Source organism: Ursus maritimus, unplaced genomic scaffold (assembly GCF_017311325.1).
Source record: "Ursus maritimus isolate PB19 unplaced genomic scaffold, ASM1731132v1 scaffold_31, whole genome shotgun sequence".
NCBI lineage: Eukaryota > Metazoa > Chordata > Mammalia > Carnivora > Ursidae > Ursus > Ursus maritimus.
The window spans coordinates 6747614-6771044 of NW_024425675.1; the positions used below are offsets into that span (position 1 = coordinate 6747614).

General features: G+C 49.2%; 1 protein-coding gene across 1 annotated transcript in view; it reads right to left on the reverse strand.

Annotated features, from left to right (window-relative positions):
- The window catches only part of JCAD (junctional cadherin 5 associated), a 38754-nt gene extending 15977 nt beyond the window's left edge, over positions 1–22777 (reverse strand). Inside the window, exons 1-2 of the mRNA XM_040645288.1 lie at positions 22722–22777; positions 11344–11682 (exon numbers count right to left, since the gene is read on the reverse strand). Of these exons, the coding sequence (XP_040501222.1) occupies positions 11344–11624 (281 nt within the window). The 5' untranslated portion in view covers positions 11625–11682; positions 22722–22777. The remainder of the gene's footprint in view (positions 1–11343; positions 11683–22721) is intronic.
- Positions 22778–23431: the final 654 nt, after the last annotated feature.

Below are 23431 nucleotides of genomic sequence, written 5' to 3' on the forward strand. Positions count from 1 at the left end.
ACAGTAAGCAGGTCTCAGATTATTTAGAATAAATCCTTAGAAAAGGCATTAGTAGATCGGGGGCATTATGTGCTCTATACCGTCAAACCTGCCCTGAGATCCCGGATGCAATTTACTCTCCCGCCCGAGGTGCAGAGAGCCAATCTTGCTGAACCTTTCCCATCTCTGGTTGTTACAATTAAATTGTTTCCTTATTAGATAAGTGGAAATAACTCCTGATTAGTTTTAATTTGCATTTCATTGATTACTAGTGAGGTTAGCTTTTTTTTCCCCCACGTGCTCAGGTGTCATTTGTGGTTTCAAAGGATTTCTACAACACAGCCCACTTTTCACCTGACAGTGGAGTGAGGATGGTGGGAACGGGGGGAGATCTGGGAGTGAAAGCCTGGGGTGGGGGGGGATGTGGGGGAACAGCTGCCAGGGACTGGCTGAAGGGGAACCCTTCCCAACACATGGGCAGAGGCTGCTGTTCCTCGGGAGCCCGGATGGTCAATGAACAGTAAACATCTATGATCATCTTCATTATTATTATTACGGGCATACCTTGCTTTGTTGTGCTTCGCAGATATTACATTTTTTATACATTGAACGTTCAGGACCTCAGTGGAAGAAGTCACGGCAGATGGGGTGGAAACAGCAAGAGAACGAGAGTCAGAAGTGGAGCCTGAGGCTCGGACTCAGTTGCTGCCATCTTGCCGTAACACGTGAATTGATGAGCGAAGAAAGTGGTTTCTTGAGACAGAATCTACTCTGGTGAGGACACCATGAAGACTGTTGAAAGGCCAACAAAGAACTGAGAATATTACATAAACTGAACTGACGGAACAGCAGCAGGGATTGAGAGGATTTGGTCCAGTAGGGAAAGAGGTTCGACCGCGGGTCACCTGCTATCAAGAGTATCACAGCTCACAGAGACACTGCTCACGACGGGAAGAGTCGACCAGTGTGGCGAACCTCACTGTCGTCTTACTTTCAGAAAGTAAGCCACCCCCCCCCTTCAGGAGCTCGGCCCTCCTCCAGCAGAAGGAGGATTCGCCGGAAGCTCAGATGGTGGTTAGCATTTTCAGCGATATTTAAATTTTTAAATTTTCTACTTTCTTTTTTTTAAGTAATCACTACACCCCACGTGGGGCTCGAACTCACGACCCTGAGATCAAAAGTCGCGTGCTCTACCATCGGAGCCGGCCACGTGGCCCAGTTCAGCAATATTTTAGTTTAAGGTACGTACTGTGCTTGTTGGGACAGAACACTATCGCGCAATTAATAGACAATGGTGTGGTGTCCGCGTGACTTTAACATGTACTGGGAAACCACAAAGTTCCTACCCAAACCCGCGCTATCTCCGAGGCGTGCCGTCATCGGTGCGAGTAGCAGTATTTTGGAGTCACGTCTCTGCCTCAAGTCCTGCCCCCACCTTCACCCCGGATAACTTTTTAAGCAGCCATTTAAAGCAAAACTGAGTTATGGGTTGAAAAAGTAGAAAATATTTAAAACCAGGCTGAGGTAAAGCATCGACCACGGAGCAAGCTAAGCGCTTCTGGACTTACGACTTACACAGAGTGGCAGCTGGCTTCACACCGGGCGTGGCTGACGGTCACCTGCGCTGGTGCTCTTGTTACCGAACTCATGTTCCGAGCACTCAGGGTCTCAGTGCTCAGCAGGACCCTTCTTGGGGCAGGTTCCATAAGGACCGGCGCAGGGTGGAAGCCATCACGTGGGCCCTCCTTGCACAGCCCCGCTCCCGCCCCCACCCGGGTGGGCCAGCAAGTCGCGCCCCCCCCCCCCGAGCTCCAGGGGCCGCAGGCCCTTCCCCGAGGAAGTCCTCTGTGACTGCCCGTCCATCACAGATGTCCTGAGAAACAGCAGATGAACTGACTGCAGGCTCTTGGACTCTATGCACAGTCCAAGGGCAAGACCTAAGCACTGCAACTTAATAAGAAGTGACAACTGTCACAGACCCAATTCAGAGAGAGTAAAGAATCTCCTTTCTTGCCTCTCTTCTTCAGCAGATGGTGAGTGGGCTTTACACACCACACGGCTTTAATAAGCACCGTTCTTACTCCTCATGGTCCCATAAAGATTTTCCGGGGGCCCCCGAACTTTATGGGAAAAACCACATTGTGTGGCTTTTGCTCACTTTCTCAATGGACAGTCTGGTTTCTCGGGAAGCGTGTGGTGCGCTCAAGTGGCAAGAGGCGGCGAGATCCCAGGTGCTGTTGGTCTACGTACGTGCCATGAGCACGATCAGAAGACAAATAAAGGATGACATAAAAGGACCAGAATAGTCAGACTGTAACTATCTACGTGAGTAAGTAGTCCTTTTCTTCCCCACCTAAAAAGGTTACATTGTATCACCTTAACTTTGTCAAAACTGCCCTAACTAACCAAAATGGCTAAGCATTCTGGAGTCAACTTTTTTTTATTTGTACAAGACACCCAAATCCCAATTTAAGGTAAATATATTAAATAATCTATATAACAGAAAATGCTAAAGAATCTATTTAACAAACACCAATCCTGTACCCAAGATGAGCCTGGCTCTGACAGGTCCAAGTGGGCCCCACCTGGTTGAGCTCTGGTCCATTTCTCCCTCAGACAAGTTATCAAGCATGGATATCTACTGGCTTCCATATGTGGTGTCCGTTCTCTGCTAAATCGTGTGTTCCCTCACATGGCTTCAAGACCAAGAACAGATTTTCTCACACCTTTGAGGAAATGAGATCAAATTTTTCTTTTTAAAAAAACGAGAGCTAATAATTTACATCTTAAAAAAAGTGAACAATGGGACATTTTACAAAAACAAGCTGGACTCATTAATAATACAGGGTGGGGAAAAGATAAGAAAAACAAAATGGAATGTGAGAACTCAAATAAATTGTGTGGACAAGTTCAAAGAGCCAAGCGGGGTCTTACTATGGAGCCCCTGGGAAAGCAGGACAGAGGTGAGACGGACGTTACACTTGCTAACAGCCCCACGCCTTGTCACAGAGAAGAGATGTGATAACCAAACAACTGATGAAAGCGGTTTGGAAAGTACCTGAAAAGGGAACGCATGAAAAACAACACGTCCGAAGGAAAAGAGGCGAGCCCATTCGCTGAGTATAAAAAAGCTGATGATGAAAAAATTAGGAGACATTTCTATCAGTACACGCATGACTCATTTTCAACACAACAGAAAATACGGTCCTTCTTTTTAAAAGAAGTATAAAGCCTACTTAGAACGGCAATACTTGACATGACTTGTAACCGGTTTCACGCGCTCCAGGACATCTTCTCGGTGGACTCCAGGGCCTTAGGAGGTGGACCAACTTCTCATCCAGGCACACGATAGCCCAGCTCTGCGTCGATACTGGTGGGCGTGGGAGAGATGTCCTCCCTCCTCCGTGAACAAAATCCTGCACCTGGGTCCCCGGGGGCAGCCCCCAAAGTCTAGCCGACGGTGCTTCCCGGTGGAGGTCCGGGTGGAGGATGGGAGGTCCCACTAAAGCACACTCCGGGTCCCGAGATTTCTTCCAGTTGGCAAGCCTGCCAGCCTGGCAGATGCTGGGGCTGCCGATCGCCTTCCCGCCCTACTGGTCACATCCTACAGGATGTGGGGGACAGTTGTGGCACTCTGCCATGCTATTCCTCCAGAAGCCACTCCCTATCCCAGATGGGCCCGTCTTAGCCAGACGCACAGTCTGAGCATAAGGTCACTTGAAGAGCCTCCCACTCCTCGAAGGAGAAGCTCTCTTCTTCTAGATCGGCAGAGGCACGGGGGCATCTCCTCAGAGTGACTCATATTCACCAGTCCCTGGGTGAGACGTCTGACATGTTTCTGTGATGGGGTCAGCCATCTCCTGCGACAGAATTTGCCCTTAATGCTCTCCCGGCCTGGAAGCCTGCAGTTTTATTTTTCAGTGTGCCTTGGTATATTCAATACACTATACTGTGTAAATAACCCGCTGACCCAGGGTAATAGAAAGGTAATTTTGGAAGGGGAAATATGAGGTCATGAGAAGACGAAGACTCACATACGAGGGGAGCGTGGAGACCAGTCAGAGAAGGGAAGGCGGCTCTGCAAACATTACGGATCAGTATCCCTGGTGAGGAAAAATTCCGTCTGAACAAGAATTGTGAGTTACTAGTCACCACCTGATAAATTTCTTAGCTTCGGAAGATGACGGAACAGGAGGGAAAGAGGAATTGGTGCTGCAGTCAGGCCAGAGGGAGCCCAGCGAACCCGTGTCCGCCCCCACGGAGGGCTGCTTCCAGTCAACGGCGGGTCATGGCTGTGGCTCCCACACCGGGCCACGGGGAGCATCGGTGGCTTTGGGCTTCTCCGTGCCCCACAGGGAGGGTGTGGCAAGGCCCTGAGTGGGGCCTGAGCACCTGGCCCGCACGCCGGCTCTCCAGCCCGTGCCTCCCGCCACATCACTTCCCTTCACTTTGTCTCCGACTCTTCATTTGTACTCAAGGGATGGGAATAGTTCCTTCCTTTCTAAGTTTGTTGGGAGGGCTGAATGAGAAAATACATTTGAACTGTTTAGCCAAGTGTCTAACACACAATAAGCCCTTGGTTTTCTTTAAACAAGTATTACTATTATTAGCCCCATTAAAATAAATTCTCAGCAGCCGTCGATCATTTTGAAATTCTTTTCCTCGCGTCGTCCGAGGGAGGAGGTGAGGGGCGCAAAGGAAGGAGAGAAGAACTGAGTGTGTGTCTTATGTGATGATTATTTTAGATCCGTGTTGTCTTTTTCGAAGTCGTAATCAATGGGCCTTAACAATAACAGGAAATAACGATATAGCTGACTGTCGTAACAACACCCCGCCCCTCCGGTGGTGGCTGGTCTCTAAGGAAGAAGCTACACCCGCCTCCACAAGGATGATGGAGAACAAACCAATATTTAGTTTATTAAAACAAAGCAGGAAGAGCAAGCTCTGACCCATTTTTTGCACATAACTCCACTAGGTGAGGGAAATGCCGAATTTTCCCACTTTCTCTTTAATAAGGACATAGTTCTACCGTGAAAATGTCCTCACCAGTGCAGTCTACATGGTGTCGCCATTAACAATGAAGAAAAGCCACCCCTAGTTTCTTGCTTCTCTTTCGGGACCCTAACACCACCCCCCACGCTCACGTGGACACGCAGGGAGCGCTCTCTGTGCCTCAGAGGCTAAGCTTAGAGCAGTGAGGAGTGGGGGAGGCAGCCACCAAGGCAGGCCAACCAGAGCCAGAAGGGGCTAGAAGGAACGAGTCCGCTGTCTGCGTAGACAGACGAGGACACAGTGCCCACCGTGAGGTACAGCAAGTACCTGTCAGTGCATCAGCTCGACTCTGGTCTCAGGCTCTCGGACCCTCATCAAGACCTCAGAGGTATCATCATCTCCAAAACAAAGTGAACTGGAACTACAGACGCACTCAGGGCTCTTTTTGGACCCGTCTTTCATTTCCTTGCTACCCAGTGCCTCTCCCTTGGGAATCTCCTGGCTTCCTTAACGGACCCATTTCTCTGGCGAAAGAAGGAACTCAACTCGCAATTCTCCTCTTGACGCGCGCCCAGCTGCCCAGACCAATGAAGCTTGGGGCTGTGCTGCTAGAGTCTTCCCATCAATTCTAGAGGCATCTCCTCAGCCTCATCGCTGTTCTTCCAGAAGGTTCATGTTCAGAGGGTAGAACCTGCTTCTTGTCGGGAAGCACCGGTAACAGGAAAGCCACGTGAGAGTGTGTGCAGCGGGGGAGACCACCTCCAGGCACTTCTGGACGGTGGCAGCGCTTAACAACGAGAACAAGGCACCTCGCAACAAGGGTCTACCCAAAAGACAATGGGAAACACAGGGGGCCGGAATCTTCCATGTCGTGTTCATGAGCTCACCAGCTCAAACAATCCGTACTTTCCTCTGTGAAGAGGTCAGAATAATACCACCTAATAATTAGGATATGAAGCAAGCAGCTAAAAGACAAATAATGTTTGTGGAAATATAATTTTGTAAAGAAAAAGAGATACATGGAAACAGACGTTCAACTTGAAGCCTTCCTTTTTGGAAAACCATTCCAAGCAGGCTACGACTTGGGAGAAGCTTAAAAAGCCTGTGAGAAGTGACTGGTTACCATATCCAGTAGCACCATCCAGAAAGGACGTTTGCTGATCAAACATAAACCTCCCAAGATGAGGCCCCGACCACATCAGAGACCCGCCTAGATGGCTATGTCTCTACTTAGTGACGCCTGCCGCTGATGACAAGACGTAATTGCGAGTTATTCTCATGGTTCACTGACAAACAGCTTTACCAGAATTCCTGGGGCCGAGCAGAGAAGAAACTATTACGGTATGACTTTCAGATCCAAACTCCTGCTATGTTAAGTTATTTTACAGCTTCCTCTGATTACAGTCTTTCAGCGGAAACACAGTGAGGAAACCGTGAAAGCCTGATAACGGCCTTTCACATATTTTAAAGGTAGCGAAGTATTATTCAATAATGGCTACTTACATCTTAAGCATGCAGTTTCCTCCATGTATAGATAACAGCTTGCTTTTCCCCTCTGCCCACTTCGTCTGTTCTCTCCTTAGTCTTGGTGCGTGTGTGCGCGCACACGCGTCATGCGTACGTGCTGGCAAGCCAGCCTCGGAACGACGGAGCATGTGCACCAACACGCGCATGTGCTCAACTCCGTGCAAGCTGACGAACTGAAGAACACTTCTCACGATCATCTTTGAGCCCGGATGTAACCGTAAGCTTTGAGCAGCCCCCTTTCCGTGTTGCCAGAAGGAGGACACACGTGCCACATACGACGCACTCGAGAAGGATCTGTTGTTGGCTATATGGCACAAACGAGGACCTACTTAAAATCGAGCACCAAATCATCTGATATGTAGAATGCTGTCTGCAGTTTTCTGACACCCATGGTTTTCCAGCTACGGACCCGTCAATCCCGCAGTGACTGACTACCAGTCCTGGGTCCTAGCTTTCTCATTCCCGCATCAACGAGGCCCCGCTCGTCTTTGTCCACTACCTCGGGTGCTCTGCGAGACTCCCCATGAGAGCCTCACGACAACCTGCCCCTTATCACTCGAGAGGGCTGGGGTCTTGCACCCGCAGAATCTACAAAGGAGGGAAGCTTTCCCCGCTGAGGCTATTCGGCCCCATGGGAGTTTTGCTGAGTCCGTGTCTGCTCCTCCCTTTCCCGTCCTCCCTGCTCGTCCCCCAGGAGGTAGTCGTGTGGATGAAGCCATCGAAACTGCCACCTCGCCTGCCCAGCCTGGAAAGTCAGTGCCCCTCCTTCCCACAAGGGAACCTCCCCAAACCAGCCTCGCCCAGGTCCTGTCACTGGAAAAACCTCCACTTCCCATCCCGTCTTATCCCAATGTTCCGAAATACTCAGCATTTCCACAACAGCCTTGGCACAGAAGTAGTAGGTTTCATCCAATTTATTTAAAAAGTTTTTTTGAGTGTTAATAAACGCAAAATTCTTTAATAGGAGTTAGCAAGACCAGAGACGAATTCGCAGTGGTGTCAGCTTTCGGGAAGTGACAGTCCTGGGGACCAGGAGACAGTGCTGGTAGAACACCCAGAGCAACTCACTCCCCCCGGGGGAGCTGCAGAAGCCCTCAGCCTGATAGGAGGGGCGGCCGGTGGGAGCTAGGGAGCAGGGGCTAGGGAGGAGGGCTCTGGGTGCCCCCAGGCAGGGCTTGGTGCACGGGGAGCGCACAGTGGTGTGCCCAGGAGATGGCATAGGGCTCGGGCTTGGAGGAGGCGGCCCGTCGGGCCCACCCACAGCTGGGGGCTGACGTCGCAGGCAAAGGGGGCCAAGGAAGGGGCTGAGAGTCCACCTTTGGCACTTTCAATGCTCACGCCAGTGCTGACGCACACAGTGCCACACGCTGGGGGTAGCCTGGGAAAGCGGGCGCGCTCTGCTCACTAATCCGCTGCCTGTGTACAAGGAAGAAGCGACTCGTGGTCCTGTCTCCACCACCTGAGCACAAGAGCTTCGTGGCAAGCCAGCGGGTCCCTAGCTCCCCACACAAGACTGACAGCGGTCAGTCTCTTCCCTTCCGGGGAGCTCGGTGGCACCTGATCGGGGAACAGTGCAAGCTTGAAGCACAGCCTCCTGGGCGCACTGGGAAACATGCACACTGCATGTTTGAAAATCCAGTCCAGGCTCCATATTTGAGGGTTGTTTTTTTCTTAATTGAACTGCACCGAACCAGCCCTTACACAAGAAACGCCTTGGAAACTGAGGTTAATTACCGAAGGAAAGACTGAGGTGCTCTCACTCTCAGCAGACATCCCCGATGTTCGAGGCGTGCGGCAGACGCCAGACAATACCGCCCTGACCACACACAGGGAGCCATAGCACCACGCATCTACTCCAGCTACGACAGGATGCACTCCCCATGCGGCTCCCGAGACAGGAAAGGGACGCAGCTGTGCCCTGAGAGCCGCTGCACATCCACGCATGCCGGGGGAGGGCAGGCGACAAGGAAGTGACAGAGGACAGTGCGGCAGACGGCAGCCGTGAAAGGAACTCAGAGAATCCCACGCCCCTTTCAAACAGGGACAGGCCTCACGTGGGGGGAGCTGGTCTGCGCCCGAGGCTGCTACCGCGAGGCAGCCACAGCCTGCCTGGCAGCCCAGGGCCTGAGGACCCATCCGGGCTTCCCTCTGGCTTCCCTCTGCTGTGGCACCGAGTGGCCCCTACGGAGTCACTGACATACTCTGGGCTTCGTGTCCTCTGGCTATAAGATAAGGACACTGTTAACCTGCTATCTTACCAGAATAAAACAGACCACCCTTCTGTTGGCCCATGTGGCCTTCCCAACCACTCTGACCGCCGTCTACTCCGGGGAGTCTGTGGGGCGCTGAGGACTGGCCCGTGGTGTGGGGACACACTCTAGGGCAAACCTCAACCCTCCTGAGGCTTCCTCATTGGCTGGCTTGGAGTTCGGGTCCCCCCTGTCCCTCCAGACCCGGAGCGCAGCCCCACAGCGTCACTGTGTGGGACAGGCAGGCAGCAGGACCACAGCTGCACTGGTGGAGACTGAAGGCTGGGACCTGGCAGAGTACCACTGATTCATCCGGACTCAGAATTCACATAAGCCAAAGTATCGTTGGGTTTTCTTTTTCTTCAACTTCCAGGCTTTAACTCCTAGCACCTATTTATTTCCTCTCGAGGCACTTTTTTTTTCCCCCTGAAAAGGAATTCTGCCTACCTTTCTGTTTGCTTCTCTGTTTGCCTCCTCTTTCCAGTTCTCTATAAACTACTAAAGAAAGAAAACATCTTTTCAATTCAACCCAGGAAGCCTTGCAGCTGGTCTCCGAGGCTCTGGGCACTGGCATGGAGTTTTGCAAACATGTATGCCTATTCTTTTTACCCTACAAGGCAACCTGCCATCTGAAAGCTACCCTACGTCTTATAAGTTAATCAGCCAACTCAGAAACGGGGAAATGGCCAGATCTGTGGAGAACTTGATCATCTGTATGAAGACATCCAGTGCGACCCCAAGCTACTTATCTGAGCACTTTACTCATGACAGAAAGACAGACGGCCTGTAGATCCGATGATGCCTACCAACCTAGAGGCTGGGCTGTGGGCACTGTGGTCCTCAACAGCCTGTTAGCATGAAGGGACTAGAAAGTCCTGAGCAGGTTGCAGACGAGGCTGGGAGCCACACGGCCCACCCAGAATTCTAGAGGGGATTTTACTGCCCCCTACTCTGATCTCTGAGACTGAGGGAGACCCCACACAGCCTACGAGGCCCAGCTGCAGGGATTCCACTGCGGCAAATCCAGCCTCCTACTCAACAGCTGTTACAATGGTGGAAGAAAGAATTGGATCCATGAGCACACATTAAACGCACTGTGTATCCCGCACCGTAACAAGCTCCATAGCAAATACACAGGAAAGAGAAGACAAGGTAGAGAACCTCGGTGCCCTGAAATCCCAGGGAGAAGGTACAGATATACTTACTCAGCACAAAGCCAGAAGCAACAGAAGGCGGGACAGAATCCCGCACAAGTTTGCGCAGTGGTAAGTAAGGCTGCCCTGACTCTTCGCCAGCTCATCTGGAAGCGGCCTCTCCCAAAACCCGGGGCGGGCAGGTTTTTCAGGACACAGGGCCGAAAACAGACAGTAGTGGACACAAGTGTGAGTCTGAAGGGCAAGGTTCAAAAAGCAGCTTTAAGTCCCTTTCCATTCCGGGTTTCCTCCTGAACCCGCCACATCAGCGGTGGGAGAACGGCGCTCACGGGGCATTGGCCCGCTCGGACCACGCTGGACACCGGGAGGGCAGTCGGTGGCCTTTGCTTTGTCTCGATAAGCAAGGTGCTGAATGCTCTACATTTTAAGAATAAAATCCCTCCCATTTTCACCCGAAAGCTGCCACCCAACAAGGAAAATCCTCTCCGGGAAAAGGAGACTCTTCACCATGGAAGGCAGGTTCATTCCCTCGAGACTGAACTCACTCCCCTTTTGTCTGCTTGGGTTTTGTTTGTTTGTTTCCCCTTGAAGACAGGCCTCTGCTTCCATCCGTGGGGTCGGCCCATTTCTTGTCGGTGATACAGTCACATAACACGCTCTCCACCGGCAGAGCCCTCCCCCCCAGGCTGAGCCGGTCCCAACGCCGCGCTGAAGACAAGCACACTTTTATGAAGTGATGACGCGGGTTTCCTCTCGGTTGAAACTGTGTGCATGGGGGTCGCAGGGCTCCTCTCCCATGCTGGCTCTGTGGCAAGCTGCCCGAATTCCCTCTTTTTTAGCCCCCCTCCTCCCCCAGCCAACCCACCCTCTTTTTGGTTGTAAGAAAACACCCAGAGACACAGCTGTATTCAGATGGGACACCCACACTGGGGCCCGTGTGTGCAAGGGAAAGATGTCAGAAGCCAATGGAATTACGTGATTATCCAAGAAGAAAGGTTTTCTTCTTTACAAATGGAGGGGGGATATATACCTTTTTCAACTCTGTAATGCACACAAGATTGAAACCTATTAATAAGAAAGCCTAATGGACTAGGAACGTGTGACTGACAGACACTAGCTTTTACAGAGTTTTGAAATGATTCCTAGCTGAGGCACTATGAGCAGCTGATAAGGGAAAAGAGAGGGCGGGCATTAAAATGCCGTGTGTTTCACATGATAGAATTCATTTACTCACCACTATTTATCGAAGGCCTCCTATGGCCAGGCCCTGTGCTCCCCGCTATTAGAACACCCCAAATACCCCAGTGGAAAGAAGTGTTCTTGTCTCTCACCCTCTCCCTCTCTGGCTCCAGCCAAACACAAGGCATCGAAGGATCTGCCTTCTGTACCCACTGACAAATCCCCAAGACGAAAGGCAATGGTGGGTTCGCACTGATGCTTACCCCAGCTCAGAAGCTCTAGGAGCGGAAGCGCTCTGGGGCTCTCCATGGGCTCTGGGGGCGCGGTGGCTGTTTTCTGAGGTGCTCGCAGGTCCCTTCCCCTGGGACGACTTGCTGGGGGGGAGGGCTGCGGGGCCATCGTCGCACCCATTCAGCAGGCCCTGGCCAGCTCTGGCGCGGCTCCTGGCTTGCCGGCGGCCCTCACGCTCGTCCTTGGCTGGCGCGGGGATACTTCGTGACACCTTGTATCCATGAGAAATCAGGAGGTCTTCTACGCTGTACATAGTGCCCCGGCTTCATCAAAGCTCAGCCCCTGGGACCGTCGCGTTGGCAGGACCCACACTGAAGGGACAACAGAGACAGGGTTTGTGAGGAGTCACGGCTTCTCCCCGGGACCGCGCCTCCTGACACCTCCCGCTCCCTTTACTCCGACCAGAACTGGAGCCCGGTTATGCACACAGCACGGTGCCGGCATCGCACAGGAAGAAGTGGGGTTATTCTCCATCACGTTCACCTGGAGAGGGTGGCCGCGGCAGGGGCGCCGCGGGACGTGGCGGGAACCCCAGGGACCCCACCCTCCGCCCGCCGGCTGCCTCTCGTAGCAGAGCCTGGAGCAGTGTTTAAGCAACGAGATGATTAACAGTGTCCACCATTCCCTCGCCCCTGTCCTCTGAAAACGACCGGCATAAGCAGCGAGGACAAAATAAACACAGATTCGGAAGCCGCAATTACGACTCGGAGATTCTAAAAAGAGCAACGACCAGGGACCGGCTCGACCTTACTACCCTTGGCGCTTGCATCCTGTAACCCCACCTTTCACTCTCCGAGGGTGGAGCGGGCCGTGTCAGCAGCACGGAGCCCTGAGCCACGAGGGGCCGCAGGGGAAGCCTCCGGATGGCAGCACAGCGGGCACGCGGGGGCAGCGCTCAAGGCCCCCCGGCTCTGGCCCACGTGGGAAACCGCACACCCCGCAGACCCTGCACTTCTCCCTTCCCCCGGAAAATCCGTAAGAATCAGATCGCTCCCCTAAGAAATCTTGGGGCAGCTTTTCCCTCTCGGAGCCTGGGGTGGCCGCATCCCAGATCCCAGCAGGGTGTATGAATTCAACAGCGCCTCCTTCCCCAGGGCCAAGGTCCTAAGGCCCCAGCACTGCGGAGAACAAAGGGAACATACTGGAGAGCCCCTTGTGTAAAAACAGGTGGGGCTGCCATGTTTATTTTTACACCAGGGAATCTTCTTTCCTGTGTCTGCTGGTAGTGCATGGGCTGGGCCGCAGGCAGCGGGCGGGGAGCACACAAAGGCCGGGCCTGGAAGAGTGGCAGGAGCCAGGCCAGCGCCAGCCCCACTTGGCCGGTGGGCGGAAAGCAGCCGTGGCAGCCCCCGCGGCAGCCCCCGCGAACAATGGCCAGGAAACGCCTGCCAGCCTGTGTGCAGGTGAAAGGGAGACACATGTGCTTCCTGTCGGTGCGAATTCTGACGGCCCCCAGCACCATTCTGCTGACGGGGCACGTCCTCGCTCTGCATCACAGGCTAGATGACAGGGGCCAGAAAAGTCCCGGCTGTCAGCACAGAGAGCATCAGACTTTGGAAGTCGGTAATTTCCCATTAGGTACCTACATTTCATGGAAGGCTGACAAGCCCTGGCAGTGACTGTACTGGTGGAAAAGTCTCCAGAGCAATTCCACTACTCCTGACACTCCTGCTACGGGTCTTGCAGGGGGTTGTACCACTTGGGTCCCTCACATAGAAATAGAAGGTGCAGAGAGGCGAACATTTGTTCTCTGATTCACTTGAGCAAGTCACTGGACTCGAGTCTGCTGGGGAAAGTGATCCCACTACAAACACAGGGCTACGGGAACACGGAGACCAGGCCAGGAGGCCAGGGTCCTCGTTTTGTTCAGTGCTACCCCCTCCCCAGCATCCAGCACATAGCAGACTCTCATAGATAACTGTTGAATGAATGCACAAATAAGAGAAAGGGACATCTGAGCTACGTTTTGAAGAATGATAAGGAGTTCCCTCGATCAACCGCATGCATGTGTGTATTGGAGAGGAAACAGAAATTTGGGGTACATTTATCTCAGAATAAAGAAATGACATGGCAACAAAATCCCGGGAGCCTAGGCCAGGGAGGGTCCCCACACTGACTGGCTCAACGACACACATCCAGTTGGCACCACGGTTAACGTTGGAAGTTAGGTCTTACGACACTCGGTTTCCCTCTCGTACTACGTCAGCCTCTTTAAACGCCAAGTGTGCTATCCTCCAAGTGGCCATGCAGCACACAGAGGAGCGGGCAGCGTCCACACAGAGCCAACGGGGCTGCAGTCTCTCTCAGGGTGGAGGAAGCCAAGGCCCGCACAAAGCATGCCTGTGGGGCATTCTCCTCCTGGGGGAGGAGTTGGTCCAGTGGGTCGAGTATGGCCATGTCCGCATGGTAATTCTATTTCCCGAACCCTCGAGTGGCAGAACAACCCAGGCTAAGCCATCTTCCAAAAAAAATTCAAACCCTAAGAACCATAACTTGACCTTACAGGTCTGAGGTCAAAAGTGTACAGCTTACTGGAGACTTCTACCTTGTTCTGTCTCACAGAGGCCAGTAGCCCATGGCGAGCAGCAGTACGCAGTCCACCAGCTTCAGCACGCCTGGAGCCGTGCCGGGGAGCCAAGACGAGAGGGGAGGGCCCGCAAGCCCCAGAACCCACACGAGTGTTCCCAGCCGCCACCCCATTCACGGGGACCTCTCTCCCTTCGGCTGACACTCTGCACCTTCTGATCCAACTCAGAGCCCGGGTTCCTCCTCCTTTCCACACCCCTGCTGAACACCACCGCTCCCCTGGAACCGATTTCTGAACAGTTACATGGTTTTTTCTGATCCCTATCAGATTCAGCTTACTTTCTTCAGCATCCTTATCTACTTAAGACTTAAGGGGCTGCCTCAAGAGGTAGCAAGCGCCCCACTGCGGACACATCAGTCCCGGCGGCCACCAGGAGAAGACGCTGTCCGAGGAAGTGCTGGACAAAAAGCCGTCCCTTGTAAAGCTTCTTTCTGATCCTGAGCTGCGAGCATTCTAAATCAATAGGATTTAATTTGATCACCCACCCGACGACTCAAAGCGTTGCTATAAAGACAAACACGGTGAAATCTGACATACATGTTATTAGAATGTGAGATTTCACACCTTGGGAAGGTCTGTGCACTGTTCAAACAGTGCAGTATCAGGTTGATGCTGACACCCGGCCCCAGCTACAGTCCCGGGAGTAAGTGACTGACCGCACCAAACCGCAGCTTTCTGATCTGCAAAATGGCGGTGCTGCTCTCTTCCCATCCCACCAGACTGGTCTGAGGACCAAATCGGAATATGCAGGAGTTTAAACCGCCACACAAACACAAGATGGTGGATTTATCATGCTGCAATGGCCCTGATTTGTCTCTGAAGCGTTACTTGCCTTATGGAAAGACTTCACATCAGTTACTAATTTTCACTCTGAAATTCTGACCATTACCCAATTCCTCTTGTGTCACTTAGGATGTGACTTTTGATTTCCAAGGGCATACCTGCTTTAATCACCCATATATCTTGTCTTTTGTGAATGGATACTTCAGCCTCCATCCAAGTCACTTAGAACGGTGTTATTTTATACAGTCCAAAACATTAAGACACAATTCCTGAGTGCCCATAATGCACCAGGCCCCGAAACTATAACAATGAATAAGACACATTCTTTGCCCTTGAGAATCTTACTGTCCTGCTGCACAGACTGCCAGAAAATAGGCAGAAGGGACCCTAACCTGATCTCAAGGGGTCAAGGAAGCTTCTGGAAGATTGCTTCTAAGCCAAACAAATCCTCCCACCTCAAGGTAGACCTACACTGTAAGTATGATTTTCCAGGCGGTCATTTAAGAAGTTTTTTCCTTCGCTACTTTTGTTTGTTTCCTTGTAACAAATACTCATGGTGGAACATCTAGGAAGAGTCATCACAACAGTGCAGGTGTCCAGATACAATCTCAGGTACAGGGGGATTTCTAGCATGGGCTGGACCAGAACACAACAAGAGACAAATGAACCCACTTCAAATATCTTTTTTCATTCCATCAATGTCTACCTACCATTCATACAGAGGACACATTTAACATAAGAACAAACAGGTTAAAAGAGAAAGCACACTTTATTTCATCTTTTGTTCCTGCAAACTTCTAAGGTAGCTCTGAATGTCTCCATTTTACAGACAAGAAAACTGAGACTGAGAGCCTGATCTTGTAAGTGCAGATCTGAGGTTCGAACCAAGCTGCCTAGCTTCAAAACCCTTGCTACTTGCTATTTGCTACTATTTTAGGCTTACCCATCTAAAGTTCCTTCCTATTAAACAATAGAAGTTTCCTAATTTACCAAATAATGCATAAAAATAAACAAGAAAAGGTGGGAGGCATGGCAGTATTAAGATGAAAAACTGTATTTAAAAGGAAAAAAACAATCTCCTTTGTTCCCTTGGGTTAGGATGGCTCCTCTACAGGATTCTTTCCTTATGCACATTGGGCACACACAGGCCACACGCACACACGTACGTATGTGCACACCTGTACATACGCACGTGGACACACGCACAAGGCCTGATGCCTCACTTGACTGTGATGTTTTGATGGTAGGGCTAGTGTTAATTTTAAACGCTCAGTAATAGGATTCATTCACAAATAGACCGTGTCATCGCTTCGCGACCTTCAGCGGACCTCAGATCATTTTTGGTTTCAGGCTCCTACAGAGTTATGGTAAAACCTGTTGTGTGACTTTGAGAAGTAGACAAACTACATCTGTGATAAATGGGAAAGAAGTGAGTAACTTCTAGGAAAAAAGAAAAAAACCTAAATTCTAAAAGAAAAATGATCGATATAGAAATAGTCACTCTTATCTACAACAATGATAGAATCTGGATGTCACGTGAAAGCACATGAGAAACCACAGAAGTGTTTGGGCACACGGGAAAGACTGCCTGACAACCGGTCTGGCAGGACGGTGGAGGATGAAAGTGGTTAGAACAAGGACAGATGTGGGGACAAGCAGTTATGAGTCTCTTTTATTGAAATGTGCAGGGGTGGTACCAGAGGGGATGGGGAAAAAGGAGTAATAAGAGTAATTTTCAAGAAAAGAAGTACAATGGATTTTAGTCTTTGGTGACCAAGATAACGGTCATTTCATTTAGGAGAAATACGGGGATCAGAAATAACCAGTAGCTATTGGTTGGAGAAGATGACAGGTAATTTGATTTTAATTTAACCAACCTAGTCCCACAAAATTTTCTTTTCCCCAAATCACTTTCAAATGGATTCCCATCAGATTTGTCCTATCCAAAACACCTGAATGGGGCCACTTCAAGTAATCTTATTTTGTGGTAGATTTCTAAGTTCTGTAAATATTAGCCATGAGTATTTAGGCATAGAGTTGTCTACTCCTTCACTCTAGGGATGAGTTTCTATTTCTCCACATTGCTCAGTATGTACCTGTTATATAGAATTGAGGCTGAATTCGAGGTTCTTCGGGGTCCTTCTAGCTCTAGAAACCCGTCCCTCTCTCAAGCCTGTTCACCCTTGTGATGAACAGCATGCATTTCTAAGTCAGCTGGCCACAGTAAAAAGGATACAGCTTGTGGCCATGACACAGAACAAAGCTAAATAGGTCATGTGAAGATAGAACCTCCGACCTTGGCCCCATTAGCACCCAGGAAGGCCAACCAAGGGAGCGGAGCTAAATGGCCACACACTGAGAAGAGGAGGCGGCGGGGGTGGGCGCTGACGCACCGGAGGAGACCAGCTAGCAACTCTCCATCCAGAGGTCCCGGAGCACAGGTGTTGGACACTTCCTCCCACTTAGGTTGCTCAGGACACGTGTTTTACACTGACCGTGCCAGGCACCAGGCTCTGTGCTGGGGGACAGAAAGACACAAGCCCCATCAACACCCTCCCTTGCAGACGCCACGGTCTAGGTTGTGGTGTGTCCATTAAGAGCAAGCTCATCACCAGAGGCTGAGATTGGCAAATGATCGTTACTTTGTAACAGGTACCATTTCCTCCTCCCTTTACATTCATAAAAATAAAACATTTTTATTCTCATATTTACAGTTATAAGGCTCCCCAAGACAGTGAAATATAACTATTAAAAAGCGCATTAGATCCAAAACTTCTCTTCCTTTTTAAAATCTGCCTAGAACATGAACTAAAAATTAATAAAGGAAAGAGACAAATACCCAATTAAAAATGTAAAACAGACGTTGACTCTCACTAGTAATCAAAGATATATAAATTAGACCAAAATGCTATTATTCACTGAACAAATTACTGAAGCTTTCAGAAGGCAGTATTTGTTGGAGGTGAGGGCACGATGAGCTGTAGGGGTTCTCCTATTTGTGGGTGTATGACTGTGGGAGGGGGGTGTCTGTGTGTAAATGGCTATTTCCTTTCTTAAAAGTGATCAATATGCTATGAAATCTTCAAAAATCTGAAATCCTATGGGCTATTAATCTTATATCTTGGAATCCATCCTATAGAAATAATCAGAGATACCCACAAAGCCATCTATAAAGACACTTACCCAAGTTTTAATTATGATAAATGAAAAATTAGACCAAATAAATGTCCATTTAAGATATGGTTTAAAAAAATCCTGATGCGTCCACACGGTAGACTAGGATATGTATACGAATGTATAAAATTATGTTCTCAGATATACGATGGCACAGGGAAATGCTCATGGTACCACGTTAAAGAGTAAAGACAGGATATAAAACCCTATGTTCAGTACAATAGCAATTTCATACACACACACACACAAGAGAAAAAACACCAAAAGGAAACATATCAAATTATCAAAGGTGGTACTGGATTCTGGTTTTTTTTTTTTAATGTCCTTATTTATACTCTATTTTATGATGTCCTATCATGAAATACATTCGGTCAAACCATATGAAGTTGCCATGTTAGAGGGAAAAAATGGTCAAATATTAGCGTTTTCATGTACTTTAACTTGATATGATGTCACCATCAGAAAAAAATTTAGGGGCACCTGGTTGGCTCAGTCAGTAGAACAGGCAACTCTTGATCTCAGTGTTGGGAGTTTAAGCCCCCACATGGGGGCTAGAGTTTACTTCAAAAATAAATATTTTCAAAAAAGAAAAAAAATTTAAGAACAGTTTCTTAGGATTCGGAAAATGTTTCTTTGAAAATTTGGAAGACTTAATGAAGATAAAAGAAACACTGAAAAAAAGAATAAATGAACAGTGACTTATATAAGGTTCTAAGGGTCTAGTATATGGTACACGTGTCACATCTCCTACAGAGATTCCTAACCTGTTTCCAGTAAGCCAAAAATTACATGTTCTGCTGATAAAATCTAATACAAAACTACAAACAGCATTCTAAAGGTCTTAGACCTTTAGACATTATTACTCTTCTTCATATTAGACATTGTTACTCTTCTAGAAAACCTAAAACTTCTCAGTTATATTCACTGACATTCCATACTTAAGATGTAATTAGTCCCTCAAATTGTTGGCAGTTCACTGTAAATATTTCTTCAACTGACAACTTCTTGGTCTAATGTTATGATTAATATATAACAAAATACTTTCTTTAAACAAGAGGTAAATAGCTAAGACCTAAAACAAAGCAGAGTGGGGCATGTTGCTAACTGATAAATGGACATTTAATGCTCTATGTTTTTTTTTAATCATAGAACTATGTATTTTATTATGAGCAATAGGATTGCCATTTCTTTTCAGTCTTAATAATTCAATCAAGAGCTGCAGTCTCCCAGCTGAAGTTCTGGGACGGTAAATGCTCACACACTGTTGTTACCATCGCACAGCAGTGTGATGGCCAGCTCTTGCCAGAGCCCCCAGGTTGTTAAAATCTCCCAAACATAAAAAGCATATTTAATCTGTGAAGTAATAATTTTAGTAGAGCAAATATCACTGAGTTAAGTTTCTTTAAGGTGACCAAAAAAAAAAAAAAAAAAAGGGGGGGGGGGGGGCGGGGAGGTGGAAAACTTGGGTCTGAGATCAAAAGGATCCTGGAATGCTAATCTTGCTGGGTTGGGTCAGTGTTAAGGCATTGATTCCAAAACACAGAGAAAGAGAAAGAAAGTAGCAAATGTTACGCACTTTATTTTTTTCATAAATATTATCTCTTTTAACTTTTTGTCTTTCCCCCCAAGACTTGTGTGAACACAAACACACACACACACACACACACACACACACACACACTCCTATCATCTCTTTCACTTCTAAAGTCTGCCACACAATTTTTGCTTTGGCGACCTCACCCCCTTTTTATGAGACCCTAAGTACCTCATTAACATTTCTGAAAGATTAGCAGTCATTAAGAAAAGGAGTGAAATTGGATAAGATTTTTTAAATCTTCTGGAATTTTTGGCTATTTGCAAAAATAACTGTAAAACTTACAACAGATTAGAATGTAATCCCACTACCATGATGTTAAGTCAAACTCCACATGTAAAGATTTCTGAAATGGTCTATTGAACGTAGAACACACTAGTTTACTTGTAAAATATCTTTAGGATAAAAAAACCGGGATCTTATAAAAATGTTGAAGTTTAAACTATTTCCCATAACTTGTACATTATTTTCTAATTGCAGAAGTCATGTAAAGTTATTCTAGCAGTAAACACTGCAAAATTCAGTGTTTCAGTAAAAAGTCAAAGTTCCCTGTAACCCCGCTGTGCCAAGAGAAAACCCCCACCAACAGTTTGGTTTCCATTTCTCCTACTATTCTCTGTATACACCTACAGTTGCTTTCTGTCTCTCCCCTTTTTTTCTTCTTTGAAATATATCTTGGTGTCTGTTCATAATGAATTATTTCATTTACATACAGAAGAAACAAGCTTAGAGGTAAGCTACAGAGAGGTCACCAATAAGCAGCAAATTACAAGGATATTTTGTGGTCTCATAATTAAGCTTTACCAGTTTGGCCTGGCTGTTCCCAACTATACTATCTACAGAAAGTTTTTGGAAAATGCATCTAAAGAAAGTAAGGTCATAATCCAAATTTTAAACAAGATACCATCAATTTAAATCCAGATACTTGAGGTTTTAACATCAGGGTGGTTCCTATAGTCTTTCAATGACTTTTAGCATTTAAAGGCTGTATCAAAAAAGTACTGGAGACTGACCTCGCCTCCCTGGGCTGCTGGCCCCAGCAAGTGAGTGTCCCTCAGCATTCCTTAACTCAATAGGCTCTTGAAACAAAGCACAATAGCAAGGTTTTAATGAGTGAGATAACCCTTGCCATCCAAAAGGTGAAAAACAACATCTGTTAAAAAACCAAATAAACTGCAGTAATGGGTTCAGCAATAGGCCTGAAATAGGATTTCAGAGAGACAGTCTTTGCTTATCAAAATAAAAACCACAACAGAACAATTGTTTCAAATCCAACGCTCTGTGTTCTACACTCTCCCTAGATTAATTAGTGTGAAGTCCCGCCAAGCTCATTAAAGGAGAAACTCTGGACTCCTACAGCAGGGTTGGTGTTTACTGTCCTCACGAAGTAGAGGGCTCTCCAACGGGGACAATGAGAACTTGGCGGAACCACAGACTTCTGGGCTTTCTTTACTGATAGCATTTCTGGTTTATTTTTAAACTGCACTTAAAAAAAATTATACTCCAAGGATCTTTTCAGATTTGTTTTTTTTTTTTTAACTGAAAAACTAGTCCTTATTTATTCTCCTTACGTACCTCTAATCTCCAGTTACATTTTATAGCTATTGAACGATAAGCCGTATGCCTCTGGAGTCTGTGACTACTCAGATGGGCCATTAGATAACTCTGATGAGCTTGTCAAGACCTCCAGAGCACGAGAACACTCGGGCACGTTTATATTCCAAGGAGGTAGAAAGACAAAATTCTCTTTCTCTCTCTTTTTTCTTTCTTTTTTTTTTTTCTGGCACCGACTTTCTCCACCCACCCAATCCCCTTAAATCTCTTGGGCCTGCCAAGGGCCTGACCTTCCATTCTCTGCAGCACGGGGGTGAAGTTTGCCAGGAGGAAGGCCCAGCAGATTAAGGCCTCCTTCAACAAATATTTGCTCACCCACTCTTGGGGGAGTGAAACTGTTTGCTACATGCTGTCTGCCCAGAGTAATAGTTAGGCACCTTCAGGACCGCTGTTCAGCGGGTGGCCAAGATTGAGACACCTACTATCAAGGTAAATATATTACGTTCAAACCCACGCAACACGATGGGAAACCAAATGAATTTCCTGAATTCCCAATTTCACATGCAAACCATCACAAGTCCCCTAAAATAGAATTTGCATGTGATTTCTAAAACAACTATACACACTGGTCTTGCTGCATGGTCTTAATCCAGTTATCTTCAATTCTAAAACTTCCTGACATTAGGCACTGTTTTCCTGAAGTTTAGCCTGTGACCACTCAGGTTTGAACACTGAGTCTGCCATTTTTGTCTAAGTATTTCTGGCTGCCTGAATTCTATGTCGCTCTGCTCCCAGGAATCCTCCCTTCACGCCCCCCCCCACACACCCCATCTTCCAACCCTCAACCCAAATCCCTCATCTCAAATCAAATTTCTTTGCAAACCTGAAAAGACAAAAAGCCAGAGAAGGAAGACATGAGGATATGGGGAAAACCTCTCAATTGTATGGTCCACACTACTTCATCCCTCTCCCCAAGACAGGCCAGGCAACTAGACTAAGGGAGGGACAAGCGAACATGGGGGTAGAGGGAGGAGATGCAGGGGATGGGAGTGAGGGTGGCAGGGTATGGGGGTGGAGAGGAGAATGACCCGCCTGAGCTAATTCCCCAAAGTCCTCTGCTCCTAGAGAGTGTGGATGAGCAAGGAACAGGGCATGACCAGGTTGCTCTGGTGTAGAGTTCTCGTTTTTTAATTTTTTTTCTCCAGTAGTTAAATCACAGCTTCTTTTTCAAACCCGTCTGTCCGGCGGGGAGGACGGCGAGAGGAGAGACAGCGACCCCCGCCGTCCCGGGCCCTCCCCGCGCAAGGGGCCACGCGAGCGCTAACGCCAGCCGCGGCCCTCGGCGCCGGACCCCGGAGTCCCACACCCGGGCTGGGCACCTGAGGGGTGGGGACGCCCCCTCCCCGCAAAGCGGGCGCTCCCTCACCCCGAGGTTGCGGGCGTGGGGCCCGCGGCGGCCGGGCTGTGCACCGTGCGGGACGCCCGGGGCGGGGGTGCGGACATCCCCTAAAGCTGGGGGAGGCTCGCACCGGAGCAACGTCCGGGCTGGAGAAGTTGGGGGCGAGCGCGGGAGGCTGGGGGCGAGGCCCGCGTAGCGCCAGGGAAGCGGGCCAAATGGACGGCGGGAGTCAGGAGGGGCGAAAGACGTAGGGACTTACCGAGCGGCTCCCTCATGCTGCCCGCGCCGCCGCCGCCGCTCCGGCCGGCCGGGGACCAGCGCGACCCGCCCCGCTCGCTGCCGCCACGGCCGAGCATGCCCGGAGCCGCCGCCGCCCGCCCCACCCACCGCTCGGCCTCGCCCCGCCCGGATCCCCGCCCACCGCCCGCCTCGCCCCGCCCTCCGCCCCGCCCCGCCGGCTCGGCAGCCTCCGGGCTCCGGCTCTCCCCGCGGGAGGGCGGCACCCGGGTGGGGTGGGGAGCCTAGCTCACTCGCCTCGTCCGGCCCCTGCCTGGGTGGGTCACCCCAAAGGCACAGGTGAGCTGGACACCCTTCTCTCTTTTCCTGTCCCTTGGGCTTGGACAGTTTCGACCCTGGGCTAATGTCCACACACACACATACACAAAAAATACTCATATACAGATGCACACGCATTCGTGTACAATCACACGCAGATGCACACCAACACACCCATATGCAGTCACGCGCAGGTGCACACCAACACGCTCATATACAGTATCATGCAAACACACGCATATACACACATACACAAAGACACATAAAACACACACACAAACACCCATACACACACACTCTTTCACAAAAACACAATCGTGAAAGGCGTGAAGATCAGAAAACAGTGCCCATGACCACAGCTTAGTGCTTGGGATTTCCTTGTTTAAAAAAAGACCTCTAAGAGTCTTAGCTATA